The sequence below is a fragment of the Ursus maritimus genome, unplaced genomic scaffold (assembly GCF_017311325.1).
Source record: "Ursus maritimus isolate PB19 unplaced genomic scaffold, ASM1731132v1 scaffold_15, whole genome shotgun sequence".
Lineage (NCBI taxonomy): Eukaryota > Metazoa > Chordata > Mammalia > Carnivora > Ursidae > Ursus > Ursus maritimus.
The window spans coordinates 7302008-7314888 of record NW_024423897.1 but is presented as its reverse complement, the minus strand read 5'-3'; the positions used below and the strand labels follow the sequence as shown (position 1 = coordinate 7314888).

Below are 12881 nucleotides of genomic sequence, written 5' to 3'. Positions count from 1 at the left end.
CTTCTCCCTTGTCTGCTCTGCCTGCCACTCCCCCTGCTTGTGCGTTCTCTCTCTGACAAATAAATAAATAAGATCTTAAAAAAAAAGGCTTTTGTTGATATATTTGCATGAACAACCAAACTTGTCTTATCTGAAAAAGAAAACTTCTGAAAGTAAAATAAAAAATTGTAAACAAAGCTATGTTTTATTATTACAGTATATCGAATCCCTCATTTCTTTTAAATTACATTAATCACTGAAGAATATTGTAAGATATGTATGACATGTAACACATAAAGAATAACAACTACCGGGGTGCCCGGGTGGCTCAGTCGGTTAACTGTCTGACTCTTGGTTTCAGCTCAGGTTATGATCTCAGGGTCATGAGATCGAGCCCCACACTGGGCTCTGTGCTCAGTGGGGGGTCTGCTTGAAGATTCTTTCTCTCTAAAATAAGTAAATCAATCTTAAAAAAAAAGAAAAAGAGTAGCAACCACAAACTCATGAAACAATATTACCATTCAATTTTAAATCTTTGTGTGACCCACTTTTGTACAGTGGACCAGAGAAACAGAAGATTCTATGAAATAACTGCAAATTAAACTGGAAAAACTGTATGATTTCTTTAACGGTTACTGCCCTACAGAGGTAGGTTTTTAAAATTAAGAATGCAAAAAGCCCAAGACTCATCTCACATCTAGTCTATGAGATACGTCTGTTCTTGTAGTGCTGCTACCTGTTCTTAAGGGAAGGGTAATTAGAGATGCTATATTGTAGACGATGAATTTCTCAGTAATCATGTGCAAACTAGAACATTATATGTCCTATTTCTTAGTAAATCTCAGTTATGACAATTTTCTTCCTAAAATCAGGAAGGTAGGGACTGAAAGAACTCAGCCTTGCCAGTGACTCCAAAGAAAAAATTTGTAACAGCCACCTTTGGCATAGTGAACCTTTGGCATAGTGAACCTTTTAACTCAGTAGAGTTCTGGAATTCATTTCCTTATGCCAGAGGGGGAGAAAAAAATTACATTAAAAAAGTATGGGGCCCTCTGCCGCGGAAGCCATGGAGGAGCAGCAGCCATGGCTCTGTGCCACCCTATGGCTGTGGGCCTCAACAAGGGCCACAAGGTGACTTAGAATGTGAGCAAGCTGAGGCACAGCCGCCACCACCACCACCTCACCAAGCACACCAAGTTTGTGCAGAATATGATCCCAGAGGTGTGCCACTTCACCCCATTCGAGCAGTGTGCGCAAGGTCTCCAAGAACAAGTGTGCCCTCAACTTCATCAAGACAAGGTGGGGACACACATCTGTGCCAAGAGGAAAAGAGAGGAAATGAGCAAAGTCCTGGCAGCCATGGGCAAAGCAGCAGCCAAGAAGGACTGAACCCCCTTCCCCTCTGTATGTAATAAAGCCTCTTTGGAACTTGAAAAAAGAAAAAAAAAGTTTAATTTTTAAAAAATTTTATTTTTAGGTAATCTCTACACCCAATGTGGACTTGGAACTCACAACCCTGAGATCAAGAGTCCCACGCTCTACCGACTGAGCCAGTCAGGTGCATCCACAGAAAACACAAATTCTTAATTATGATCCACTCCTATCATCTAGTAAGTGGTCTGATTACCAATCTTTACATTTTCCAGTACATTAAAAAAAAAAAAAACCAAAACTTATTTTGTCACTGACCAAAACAGGAGGGGGAAAGGGACATGGAACTCAAACTTTATTTGCAATTCTTTTTTTTTTTTTAAAGATTTTATTTATTTATTCGACAGAGATAGAGACAGCCAGCGAGAGAGGGAACACAAGCAGAGGGAGTGGGAGAGGAAGAAGCAGGCTCATAGCGGAGAAGCCTGATGTGGGGCTCGATCCCATAACGCCGGGATCACGCCCTGAGCCGAAGGCAGACGCTCAACCGCTGTGCCACCCAGGCTCCCCTTTATTTACAATTCTAAGTATGAGGCAAATATAAGGTTATTAAGTACAACCACAGGTCCACTAATAGCTTATGAGGTAAGAAAAATATCAGTTTCCTACAAAATCAGGTAAGTATCTACACCTATAGCTTTGTTGCTTCTAGCCAAGAGACAGGTTAAAAGCTGGGTCACCAGTGCATGAGCAGGCTACTTACTGCATATAACCTCAACATTTTTTTTTCTTTGATAATAAAACTCTCCACTGCCAAGATGAAAATGAACCAAAAAACACATTTAAAAAGGAAAACACATTCCATACATACAAATGAGTACTCTGATGACGGGAAATATGCACTGCCTTCTCCAGACTTTCCTAAAATCTATATGGCCTTCAAAAAAATAACTCCTACTCTGTTTCTCAGCTGAGCCTAACAGAACTGTCATTAGTTCCCCATCAGTAACAAAAATAACCAGAATTATCATAAGCATAAAGTGTTACCAAGAATTATCTTTCTAACCAGGAAGACTGTGTATGAAGAAACCTGCCAAATCCAATCCCCTTGATATCTAGCAGAAGATATCTTGCCACAGGGCAAACTGTTGATTTCTAACAAAATGTGTTATAAGAGTCTGGTGTCTTGCTAGGTGTTGTAAAGGGGTGGGGGAGAAACATTAAAGAACTGTTTAATTGCTATTGGCTCCATGCAGATTTCAGCCCAAAGGGGTCCTATGCCAAAATAGGATTTGATTGTTCTGTAGCAGAAAAACGGACCAAATGATGAAAATGTTTAAAACATTAGTGGATTATTTTAAGAAGCAAAATTCTAAAATGGGCATGCGCACTGGTAAATTCCAGGTATGCTTCAAGTTCTTGCATAAAAGACATTCATTTTGCTCTTCCCAATAATCACTCCAAATAAGAGTGTTGGTGTTTTGAAATAGACTAAGAAAATAACCACGTTCACACATTTGGTATCATAATTCCTTAAAAGAGTGTTAGGTAAGTATTTTTTCCTTCGGTAAATTAGGTACATCTAAGGGAATATCAGAAACCATCATATTCAATTGCACCTTATTATCTATTGGAAGGGATAATTCTCTCTCTCTCTCTTTTAAAAGTAGGCTCCACAACCAGCATGGAGCCCAACATGGGGCTTGAACTCACAATCCTGAGATCAAGACCTGAGCTGAGATCAAGGGTCAGATGTTTAACCAAGTGAGCCACCCAGGGGCCCAAAGAAGTGGTAATTCTTAAGTAATGATTCAATTTACAAACAGGCCAATCAAATTATATAGAAGCAAACTACACACATATACCACATACTTCTCTCTGCTCTTGACAAAAGCTTCAGGTAACAGCTTGGGTTAGCAAAGCAGAGATTCAAAAACCTTTATCTTATCAAATTAAAAAAAATGTATCTTTTACTATCATCTTGTTAATTAGGCTACATGCCATTAAGGTAAGCAAAACAAAGATTGAACATACCTTAAGACATCTGTCAGCCGAGGTACAGAGGAACCCATGATTGTTTGGCTTTTTAGTATCTAATATTTAAGCAGTGTGAAATATTTAAGGTAAAGCAAACACTGCCATTTTTCAGGTTTCCATATTTTCACTAGCAAAAATTTTTCATAAGGTTAATGTTTGACTTCATTCTTCCCCTGGAGTTGAATTAACACATATTTCAAATGCTAACCTTTTACTTATACAATCCAGCAGATGAAACTAATTCCTTATTTTCTGGTTAAATACATGCATTTGATTTACAACCTCCTAATATACTAGTGATGTATCTAAAAGCAATGCTTTCTAACACTTAGGTGAATGTAAGAAAGAGTGTGCAGACAAAGCCACTTGTTTAATGCAGCAATGCATGTAAAGATAGTGCCTTACACATAATGAAGTGCTCACTAAATTTATAATTACAAAAAAAAACCCTACACAAGTACTCAAAAACAACAGAAATATACCTTTGGTAACCTGAGTGTTAATACTGCTAAAAACATTAGAAATAACACTTTCTGGTTACATATATTTATAATTCATAATCGAAATACTTCCCCTCACACACAAAAACAAGATGTTCTTTACTTTTCCTGTGAAGAACGAAGCAGATAACGTCATCTTTTATACGAAAGAAACAGGAAATGTTACTTTAGACTTCTAAATCATATTAACTGACTAGTGTTTCAGCATCGCTCTTTTATCATTAATGGTTTCGTAATGTAGTAGTAACTAACTTTAAAAAATAGGTGTTCTTGGGGCACCTGAGCAGCTCAGTTGGTTAAGTGTCTGCCTTCAGCTGAGGTCATGATCTCAAATTCCTGGGATGGAGCCCCACATCAGGATCCTTATTCTGCAGCGGGGAGTCTGCTTCTCCCTCTCCCCCCATTTGTGCTCTCTCTGTCTCGAATAAATAAAGCCTTAAAAAAGAAAAAAAGGTGTTCTATATCTTTGCAGAAACACCTCTGACAGAGGTGGCATTCACACCTGATTACAAGTGTGCCTAAATCTAACAAATCAAATCACTATTATGACAAAAAGAAAATACCATTAAGAGTCTGCATATGAGCTTGTCATAGTTAAACTTACTTTACTAAATGGAAGTTCCAACACAAGCAGGGAAAATACATGTGTTAAGGGAAGATGTCCAAGTGTTTTACATTACTGCATCTGTTCAAGATTAGTTTAATTAGGCAAATATAAAAAAAATTAGAAGTGATTCTATAGTACTGTCACTTAAGCCTTCACATCACTATTTTATAGACTCCTTGAACAAGAACTCTTTAGTTATCACAAGAAATTATCATTATGTTTTTTTTTTCAGCAGGCAGATAAAACCACCAGATCAGAAAGGTTTGTGTTTCTCTAAGTATTTCGACTAAACTATACCCCTATGGGTGCAGAAAAAAAGAACACTGGACTATGAGTCAGTCGAAACCTCATTAGCACAGACAGAGTTGGTTGGTACAGCCTTGGAAAAGTTACTCTGGGGCTAAATAAACTCAATTTCCTCATCTGTAAAATTAACATCAAATTACCTCACATTTAAATAATTAGTCGTTTTCAGAGTGCTTTGGTATGTTGCCTTTCCTGTGCGGTTACAAGAATCCTGAAGGGCCAGAAAGGAAGGTGTCAATGCTCCCTTCTACAGATTTCTTAGAACTGTAAGATCACATGAGACACTAAAAACTGTGAAATGCCAATACAATTCTAAGATAAGCATGCTTTTCCCACATTCCTACTTCCTCTGGGAGAATGTACTTACAAAGTAGGAAAATAATGAGTGATAAACTATTTACAGGAGTAAAAGGGTTTTAAAAAGCTAAAAATAAAAAGGAAATGAAAGTTGATCTCTCTTAAAACATGTAAAGAATGTTTCATTAAAAAGTACGTACATATATAGTCGTAAAATCTCTAATAAGAGCATTCACCAAAATATTAATAGTGGCTAGCTCTCAGTGGCGGGAATACCAGTGATTTTTACCTCTTATTTGTTTCTTTTTTAAAGCAAACACGACCCAGTTGCTATTCTAAACAAAAACAAGCCAAGGCAATTACCCACCGGTAGGTTACAGGAGTGTTTTAAAAAGACTCTAATTGTAGCAGTGACAACTCCCTGGAGCAGACCGGTATTTCAAGGACACAAACGGGAAGCACAGAAATTAGTGGGGGAAAAAAAAAAAAAGAAATAGAAAAAAAGGGGTGGCAAATGCCCCCACGCAACTGACATCCATTTTCAACCCGACTTCAGGGGAAGCTAGGTGAGTGGACTGGTAGCTCTAGTCTCGCCTGGCAAAAACCGAATCAAAAATTCCCCCAAGCGCGTCCTAGATCTCGAGGAGGAAGTGGGAGGAAAGGGCCAGGGGGCGGCAGGCGTTGTCACGCGCGCACAGGATGGAGAGGGAGCCTCCATCCCGATGCTGAAATGGTCCTTGCGCCCCCATCCCGTGCTGGGCGCCGGCGAGGAGCGACAGGCCGGGAACGAGGCCGCTCCGCTGAGGCGCTTCCACACGGGGCCCAAAGTGCTCTCCCAACCCAGCAGGCCCAAGCCCCCATCTTACAGGGTTTCTTGGCATCCTTGATCTTCATGGCGTCTGCGGAAGGAACCAGGGGTAGCTTAGGTCCGGAGCACGCACGGTAGTGGCGGCGACTCCGGAGGCGCCTGGGCCGCGCGGGAAGGCCCAGCCGGTTCCTCCCCTCAGGCCGGGTGGGGCGGGCCTAGGGCGGGGCGGCGGCGCCTGAGGCGAGGCCCGGCCCTGGGGGCGGCCTCCCCACCCCCGCGAGGGTGTGCCGGGACCGAGCGAGCTGGGGAAGGCCGCCGGCCTCGCCGCTCCGGGGCCCCCCCGCAGCCGCTCCAAACAAAAGGCCCCGGTCCCCCGAGCCGCCGCCGCCGCCGCCGCACTGAGAAATAGCCCGCCCAGGCCGAGAGCCCACGTGACGCGAGCTCCCACCCCCCCCCCCTCCGCTGGCCGAGGGCTGCTGGGGATTGTAGTACTGCGGGTCCTGACGCCCCGGTCTTTGGCTGCAGCTGTAGGGTCGGACTACAAAGCCCAGGATGCGTCGCGGTCCCTCCTTTGCGGCCCCTCGGCTTCCGGAGATCGCCTCAGCGTGGTCCCAGAGAGAAGGGGGAAGGGCCTTAATCACGCCAGCGACGAGGCGACCAATGGTGGCTGCGATGGGCGGGCTGTGGAAGTCGCGGACTCAGGCCTCACCCAGCCGCTGAAAGATGAGGGGAAGGCTACTCCGTGTAGGCTCTGTTGTGGCTGTTCTGTAAGTCGCGGACTTCCCCCGGTGGTAGAAAACCTGGTCATTGTACCATGGAAAGCGCTAAATGCAGGGCTGTAGAGCCGCCGTGTAGGGCGACCATTGAATGCGTTTGTAAGTTTAAGTCATTCACAACGGTACCCCCTGGCTTAGTAGAGACACCTCGAATGCTGTTGGGGTTGGAATAATAAAAATAATGGCAATAAAAATAATAACTAACACTTACTGAATGCTTACCATGTCCTAGGCACTGTGCTAAGCACATTTTGTGGAATTACTTAGTTAAGTTAAGCATCCTTGTAAACTGCCTTACAATCCTTATCACTCACTCATTTGGAAGATGGGTGGAATCTGAGAAGTTAAATAACTTGCAGGACATGTGCTCTTTGCCACAGTTCCGTGGTCCCCTCAGGGGCCGTGCAGCCACCCCTTTCCCTATGCCTCCTAGATTCTGAGTTTTCTAGATGGAACAGGAAGGGATGGCATTGGGGATCTTCTCCTAGTCTCCCCTCCACCCCTCCACATCTGTCCCCCAGTAAGTTGACAAGGAATTCAGTGACTTTGGCCACCATTCAGATGGTCTGAGAGTTGGCCAGGGACCATTGATCCTTACTGTCCCTCCCTTGTGGAGGATGAGACAAGGATTGTGAATAGGGGCACAGGAAAGGGAACAAACTACCAGGGAGCATGAACTGAGAGCTGACACTTTGCAAGGTGCTTTCCTTTTAAAATTTTAGTTTAGATTTAATCCTCACAATCACCCCTTGAAATATAGTGATTAAGAACTCCAAATTTGAATTTACATCTTGGTCCTATAACTTGGCAATAAATTTGGGCAAATTACTTCATCTCTCTGATTCTCATTGAAAATAATGATGTCTACATTCCATGGGATTGGGATGGGGATTAGATGAAAGAAGGGCTATAAAGTGGTTAACTCATTGCCTGTCATATGGGTAGTGATCAGTAAGTGATGACTATGTCTATTATTGCTATTGTTATCCTTATTGTAAATATGAAGAATGGTTATCTATGCTGTTTGGCTAAGGTAATTATTTAGGATTGGACCTCAGGTCTAATTGGTACTTTGTGGTACCTTATTTTTTGTTATTTTGACCCCAGGTTCCACGTTTGTGGTTTAGATATAGATTTTTATTTATGTTTTTTATAGAAACATTCTTTTGAGTTCCCAGATATGTGAGCATGTAATTCTGAACCATGACTGGTAGACTTACCCGTCTTTTCCTCTTTTTTTTCCTTCTTGCCATTCTATCCCATACAGAACTGTAGATGTTCTCAAATGGTCCTGTTTGCCCACAGTTTTATTGGGTGAGAGTCATGATTTCCGGTTGGACATGGCTTCAAAGAGTGTTCAGTATCTAATATGGGTTCACCTGCTGTTTTTGTAAATATCGTGTACACACCCTGCTCTCTACCAGCATATATCTTTTGGTTATTTCCTGCCTCTTTCTGATAGCATCAGCTTGGAAATCAAAGGGGAAGTGATATGTGTGTCTTGTGATAGACTGGCCATGGACCGATAGGAAGGAGAGCTAGAAATGAGAAGCCATAAAATTTGGGTGAGTTTTAGACATAGGTACTTGCTAGTTTCTGTGACACGGAGATGAGTGTACACATGAATGACTTAGCTTTATTTAGTTTAAAAGTTAGGTTTACACTGGTGATGTTATGTGCCAGAAAAACACTGACTTTGAAAAATGAGAATTCTAGTCTTAGATCAGCCACAGAATTTCTGTGTAATCCTGGGAAAGTCCTGTCTCCTCTCTGGGTTTCAGATTACCCATCTTTAAAATGAAACAATTGAGGTTTCTTCCCTTTCTGATTTTTGAGGTTCACAAAAATGTCTCTTTTTCAGGAACATTATGAGATGTATTCAACTGTGCTTTTCTTTAGGTTTTTCCCACTGTTATTGAAACTAATAGGTTATCCTGCTTCACTTTTTGACCAGAAACTTTCTTCTGCAGTCCCTGTTGGCTGTCACCCAATTCCCCCCTCCAGTACTTTCTGGGTAACTGCATTTTCTCTCTTCTCTAGCATGGCCTAAAAACCCCTCCCAGCAGAGCCAGTGTGGGAGCGGGGGAGAATATCTGAAGGGGCCAAGAGACTGTCTTCCTGTCTCAATATTTATAGTTTACAAGACACAATACATTCACCTTATCTTGCAAAGGAATAGAGAAGAACTGCCACATCCTCATTTTGCTTTTACTGAGTGGGTATCCGTGGAGGCAGGTGGTAGATTGTACCTAATGATGATTATGAGGTCTCCTGGCATGAAGTAAACACACACACACCCACCCTAGTTTCAAAGCCCAGACCAAGCTTGTGACAATGGATTCTGTTTCTAATTAGATGGTCAAGAATATCTTCCAGTCAGTCCTTGGCTCCACAAACGCAAACCAGCGTCTCACTGTGGGAGGGCGTCACTTGTATGAGCACCAACAGCGTCACCATCATAATAGTGGAGACACAATTTTACCCAAAAATGTTAACTGAGCTTTAACTATGTTCTGGGCACTGGAATATATGCTAGGGGGAGAGAGAGAGGTGAAAAAGAGAGCAATAATAATCAAGTCAACAAATCAGCAAACAAGAATAGGCTGTGATAAGCGATGTGAAAGAAGTAATCAGGTTGATGTGCTAGGGCAGAGAAGGAAGGCTCTACTTTAGTTTGGATAGTCAGAGAAGGCCTCTCTGAGAGGGTAGTGTATGAGCTAGAATCCTTGCAAATTGTTGGGAAAGACAGAGGTGTGCCTGTCACTGGAGGTATATTTGGCTTGAGGAACAGAGTATGGGCAGTTGAGAATAAAGTGTGTTGGAGTAAGGTGACTGGAGGTGAAGTTGGAGAAGTAGGCGCGCTGGGCCTTGAGGACCCCTGGGAAATTTTAAGCAGGCCATTGACATCCTCTATGATTTTAGAAAGCCACTTAGGCTGCTCTGTGGAGAATGGGTGGACCAGAGAGGTGCCATGACTTAGAAATGGAAAGGCTAGTCACCCCAGCCTCCTCCCTCACCGCCCTGGCCCCCGCGCAAGCAGTCACCAAGTCTGAGGGGATCCAAGAGCACTCTGGGAGCTGCATGGGAACTTGAATCAGTGTGGTGGCAGCAGAGATGGAGAGAAGTGCTGGGATGAGAACTGCATTTAACTGCTTACTGAGCTCCTACAGGGTGCCAGGCACTGTTCTAGGTATTCGGGGTATGGTGAAGAACAGGATAAAGTCCCACCCTCCTGAAGTTTACATTTCAAGAGGGACATAGAGAGTAAACAAGTAGACAGCAACTACCCACTTGCCCAACACAGAAAGCTGAGAGTCATCCTGGACTCCTCTTGCCCCCTCTTAGCCCACATCTGACCAGTCACTAAGTCCTCTCGCTGCTGTCCTTGTGTCTCTTCCTTCCTGTCCAACCTCACTGCTTTCATCCAAGCACCAGCCTCCACATCTCCCATGTATACTCTTAAAGGGCTTTCCTGCCTCTTGACTGGCTTTTTTCCAGGTACCCTCCTTACTGATACTAGAGTGAGCTTTCTCAAAAGCGAACTGGACTGTATCATTTCCAGGGCTTAGAACCATGTCTCTCCCCCAATGTTGTCTTCAGGATAAAATCCCAGGCCTTAGTCTAGGATATAAGACTCATTAAGACTGGCTGCTCTGAACTTCTTTAGCTGCATCCCTTGCATCCATGCACCTTCATTATATGCTGTGATAAGACGAAAACTGCTTATAGCAAATGGAGTACGTGCTCCTGCCTGATGCTTTTACCCCTTTTGCATTTGTAAGGCTCTCTTCTTGACTTCCCATTGAAAACCTATTCATACTCTAAAGCCCAACCCAGAAATCCCCTCCTCTGGAGAGACTTCCTTTCCTCTGTGCTACTTCTGGTCCCTGCACAAGCTTCTCTTTGCCTCTCTTTGCATAGTAATATAATGATCCCTTTACTTGCCTGTCTCCTTCAATATCAGATGAATTCTTTGAAGGCTAGGATTGTGACTTATTCTGCTTGGTATCCCCAAGCTTAGCATGGGGTCTGACACAGAATGGTGGCTCACAAATAAACAAATTGGATGACTTTGGGTCCAAGTCTTTCAAATACAACCTGAAGACTCTCAGCCTTCTAGAAACTTCCAACAACCAGTAATTATTGACAGCAAAGGAAGCTTAGTAGGCATGAATCATTGTACTTTATGGGGTTAATATTGGAGAGAGTATGGCCTGGGAGCCATCGTGGACTTCCTCACACTGTGTGTAATCAGGGGCACCTTTAATTACAGCCGGGCCTCTTGCTGGGCCTGGGTTACCTACAAGACCATGTTTTGTCAAGGCCTTGACCAGGTTAGGGTGGAGTTTAATGGTAAAAGCTAGGCATCAAATTAGGCAGGATTAGGTTTTGATCTTTTATTGGTTGTGCAACTTTGGAGTGGTCATCTCCCTATATAGATAGTCTTGGCCTCCTCATCTGTAAAAGGAGGATAAAAAAGGCTCCCATGCCATTCAGCCTTTGTGAAGATGAAATGACTCCCAGCATCTAAAGTGCTTAACAAAGTAGCTGACATACCAGAGCAAAAGCGTGGCCTTGTTAGTGACTATTAGACAAAGCATTCTTGCTGATATTCGAGCCTTAGTGTAAAGGTCCCTTTTTCCCTTGCTAGTGCACACAGGCTGACTCGGTTAGGGTGTCTGTTTGACTTTCTTGTAAAACTTGAGTTCTTTGTTCATAGCTTTCATCATGAGACTATTTGTGTCACATTTAGTCTGACTTCCTCACTCAGCTCAGAAAGCTCCCAGAGGGCAAGAACTCCATTCTTTTTTTTTTTTTTTTTTTTTTAAGATTTTATTTATTTGACAGAGAGAGAGACAGCCAGCGAGAGAGGGAACACAAGCAGGGGGATTGGGAGAGGAAGAAGCAGGCTCCCAGCAGAAGAGCCTGACATGGGGCTCGATCCCAGAACTCCGGGATCATGCCCTGAGCCGAAGGCAGACGCTTAACGACTGAGCCACCCAGGCGCCCCAAGGACTCCGTTCTTTAACCCTCAACTCTTTTTTTTTTTTTAAAGATTTTATTTATTTATTTGAGAGAGAGAGAGAGCACGAGCAGGGGGAGAGGGAAAGCAGACTCCCCACCGAGTGCAGAGTCCAATATGGGGCTCGATTCCGGGACCCTGAGATCATGACCTAAGCTGAAACCAAGAGTCTGACACTTAACTGCCTAACACCACCCAGGTGCTCCTATTCCTCCACTCTTAACACAGTTCCTGGCCCATAGAAAGCTCTCACTGACCATTGAATGAATGAAGAAGGCTTTCCTACTGGCATGCTATGTTGCTGTGGGGTATTTGGGTGTGTGTGTGGGTGTGGGTGGGTGGGTGGGTGTGTAGGGGGGCTATTTGGTGGGATTAGAAGTAAAAGCACTGGTAGAAAGTCCATGGTAATGGAGATTGGTTAGGGACCTCTGCACCAATGAGACAAGAGACTAAGAGCAGGTAAGGACAGGCCCCTGCATCGTAGGATTTTTGAGGCTATCACTGCCTTAGGCTGTGAGGCCGGTGTATAGGATAAGAATAGTTCGCACAGTTCTACTTTGGAAATCAGGGCTTTGACAGAGCTTAGCCAATTACCCAGCAAGAATAGCTAGTTTTCTGGAGCTTAGGGCCTTATGAAAATTCCAAAACTGGGGAATAATCCAAAAACATTTTTTTTACTCACTTTGAAAAGCAGGATTAAAAAAAACCCACCCACCTTTTTGATATTCTCTTTATCTACTATATAAATTATCAGACACTTCCTGTGCACAAACCCACAGATGAGAGGAAGGAAGGAGCCAGGAATAAACCCAGTGCTTCACATGAAGTCATCAAATGAAGGATGAGGAAGAGTAAAGAGTATATGGTGGTGGCCAGACCAGAGCAATGCTAGGCAAAGTGTGGCACGCAGGTGGGTGCTTGCCCCTGACTGTCATTAGCTCCCAGTGGGACATGGAGCTTGCAGCAGAATGTATATCAACTGCCTCACTGAGCACACTGTTTTTAGTTTAGCTGGTATTCTTTTCATAGCGAGATATGCTCCATGAAGGTAGCCCTTCATTATTTTACATTTTGGACCAATCTGTCACTGTTTTAGGCTTGGACCAGTAACAAATAGTGTACTGATCAGCTACTTTGAGCAATACAGGTCTAGAGCATGGACTTTGAAATCAGTCAG

At 43.3% G+C, this 12881-nt stretch overlaps 1 protein-coding gene and 1 pseudogene across 1 annotated transcript in view; one reads left to right on the top strand and one right to left on the bottom strand.

The window, feature by feature from the left end:
* The window catches only part of PANK3 (pantothenate kinase 3), a 24824-nt gene extending 18683 nt beyond the window's left edge, over positions 1 to 6141 (bottom strand). Inside the window, exon 1 of the mRNA XM_008692399.2 lies at positions 5964 to 6141. Within this exon, the coding sequence (XP_008690621.1) occupies positions 5964 to 5991 (28 nt within the window). The 5' untranslated portion in view covers positions 5992 to 6141. The remainder of the gene's footprint in view (positions 1 to 5963) is intronic.
* LOC103664507 lies at positions 923 to 1439 on the top strand (annotated as a pseudogene).
* Positions 6142 to 12881: the final 6740 nt, after the last annotated feature.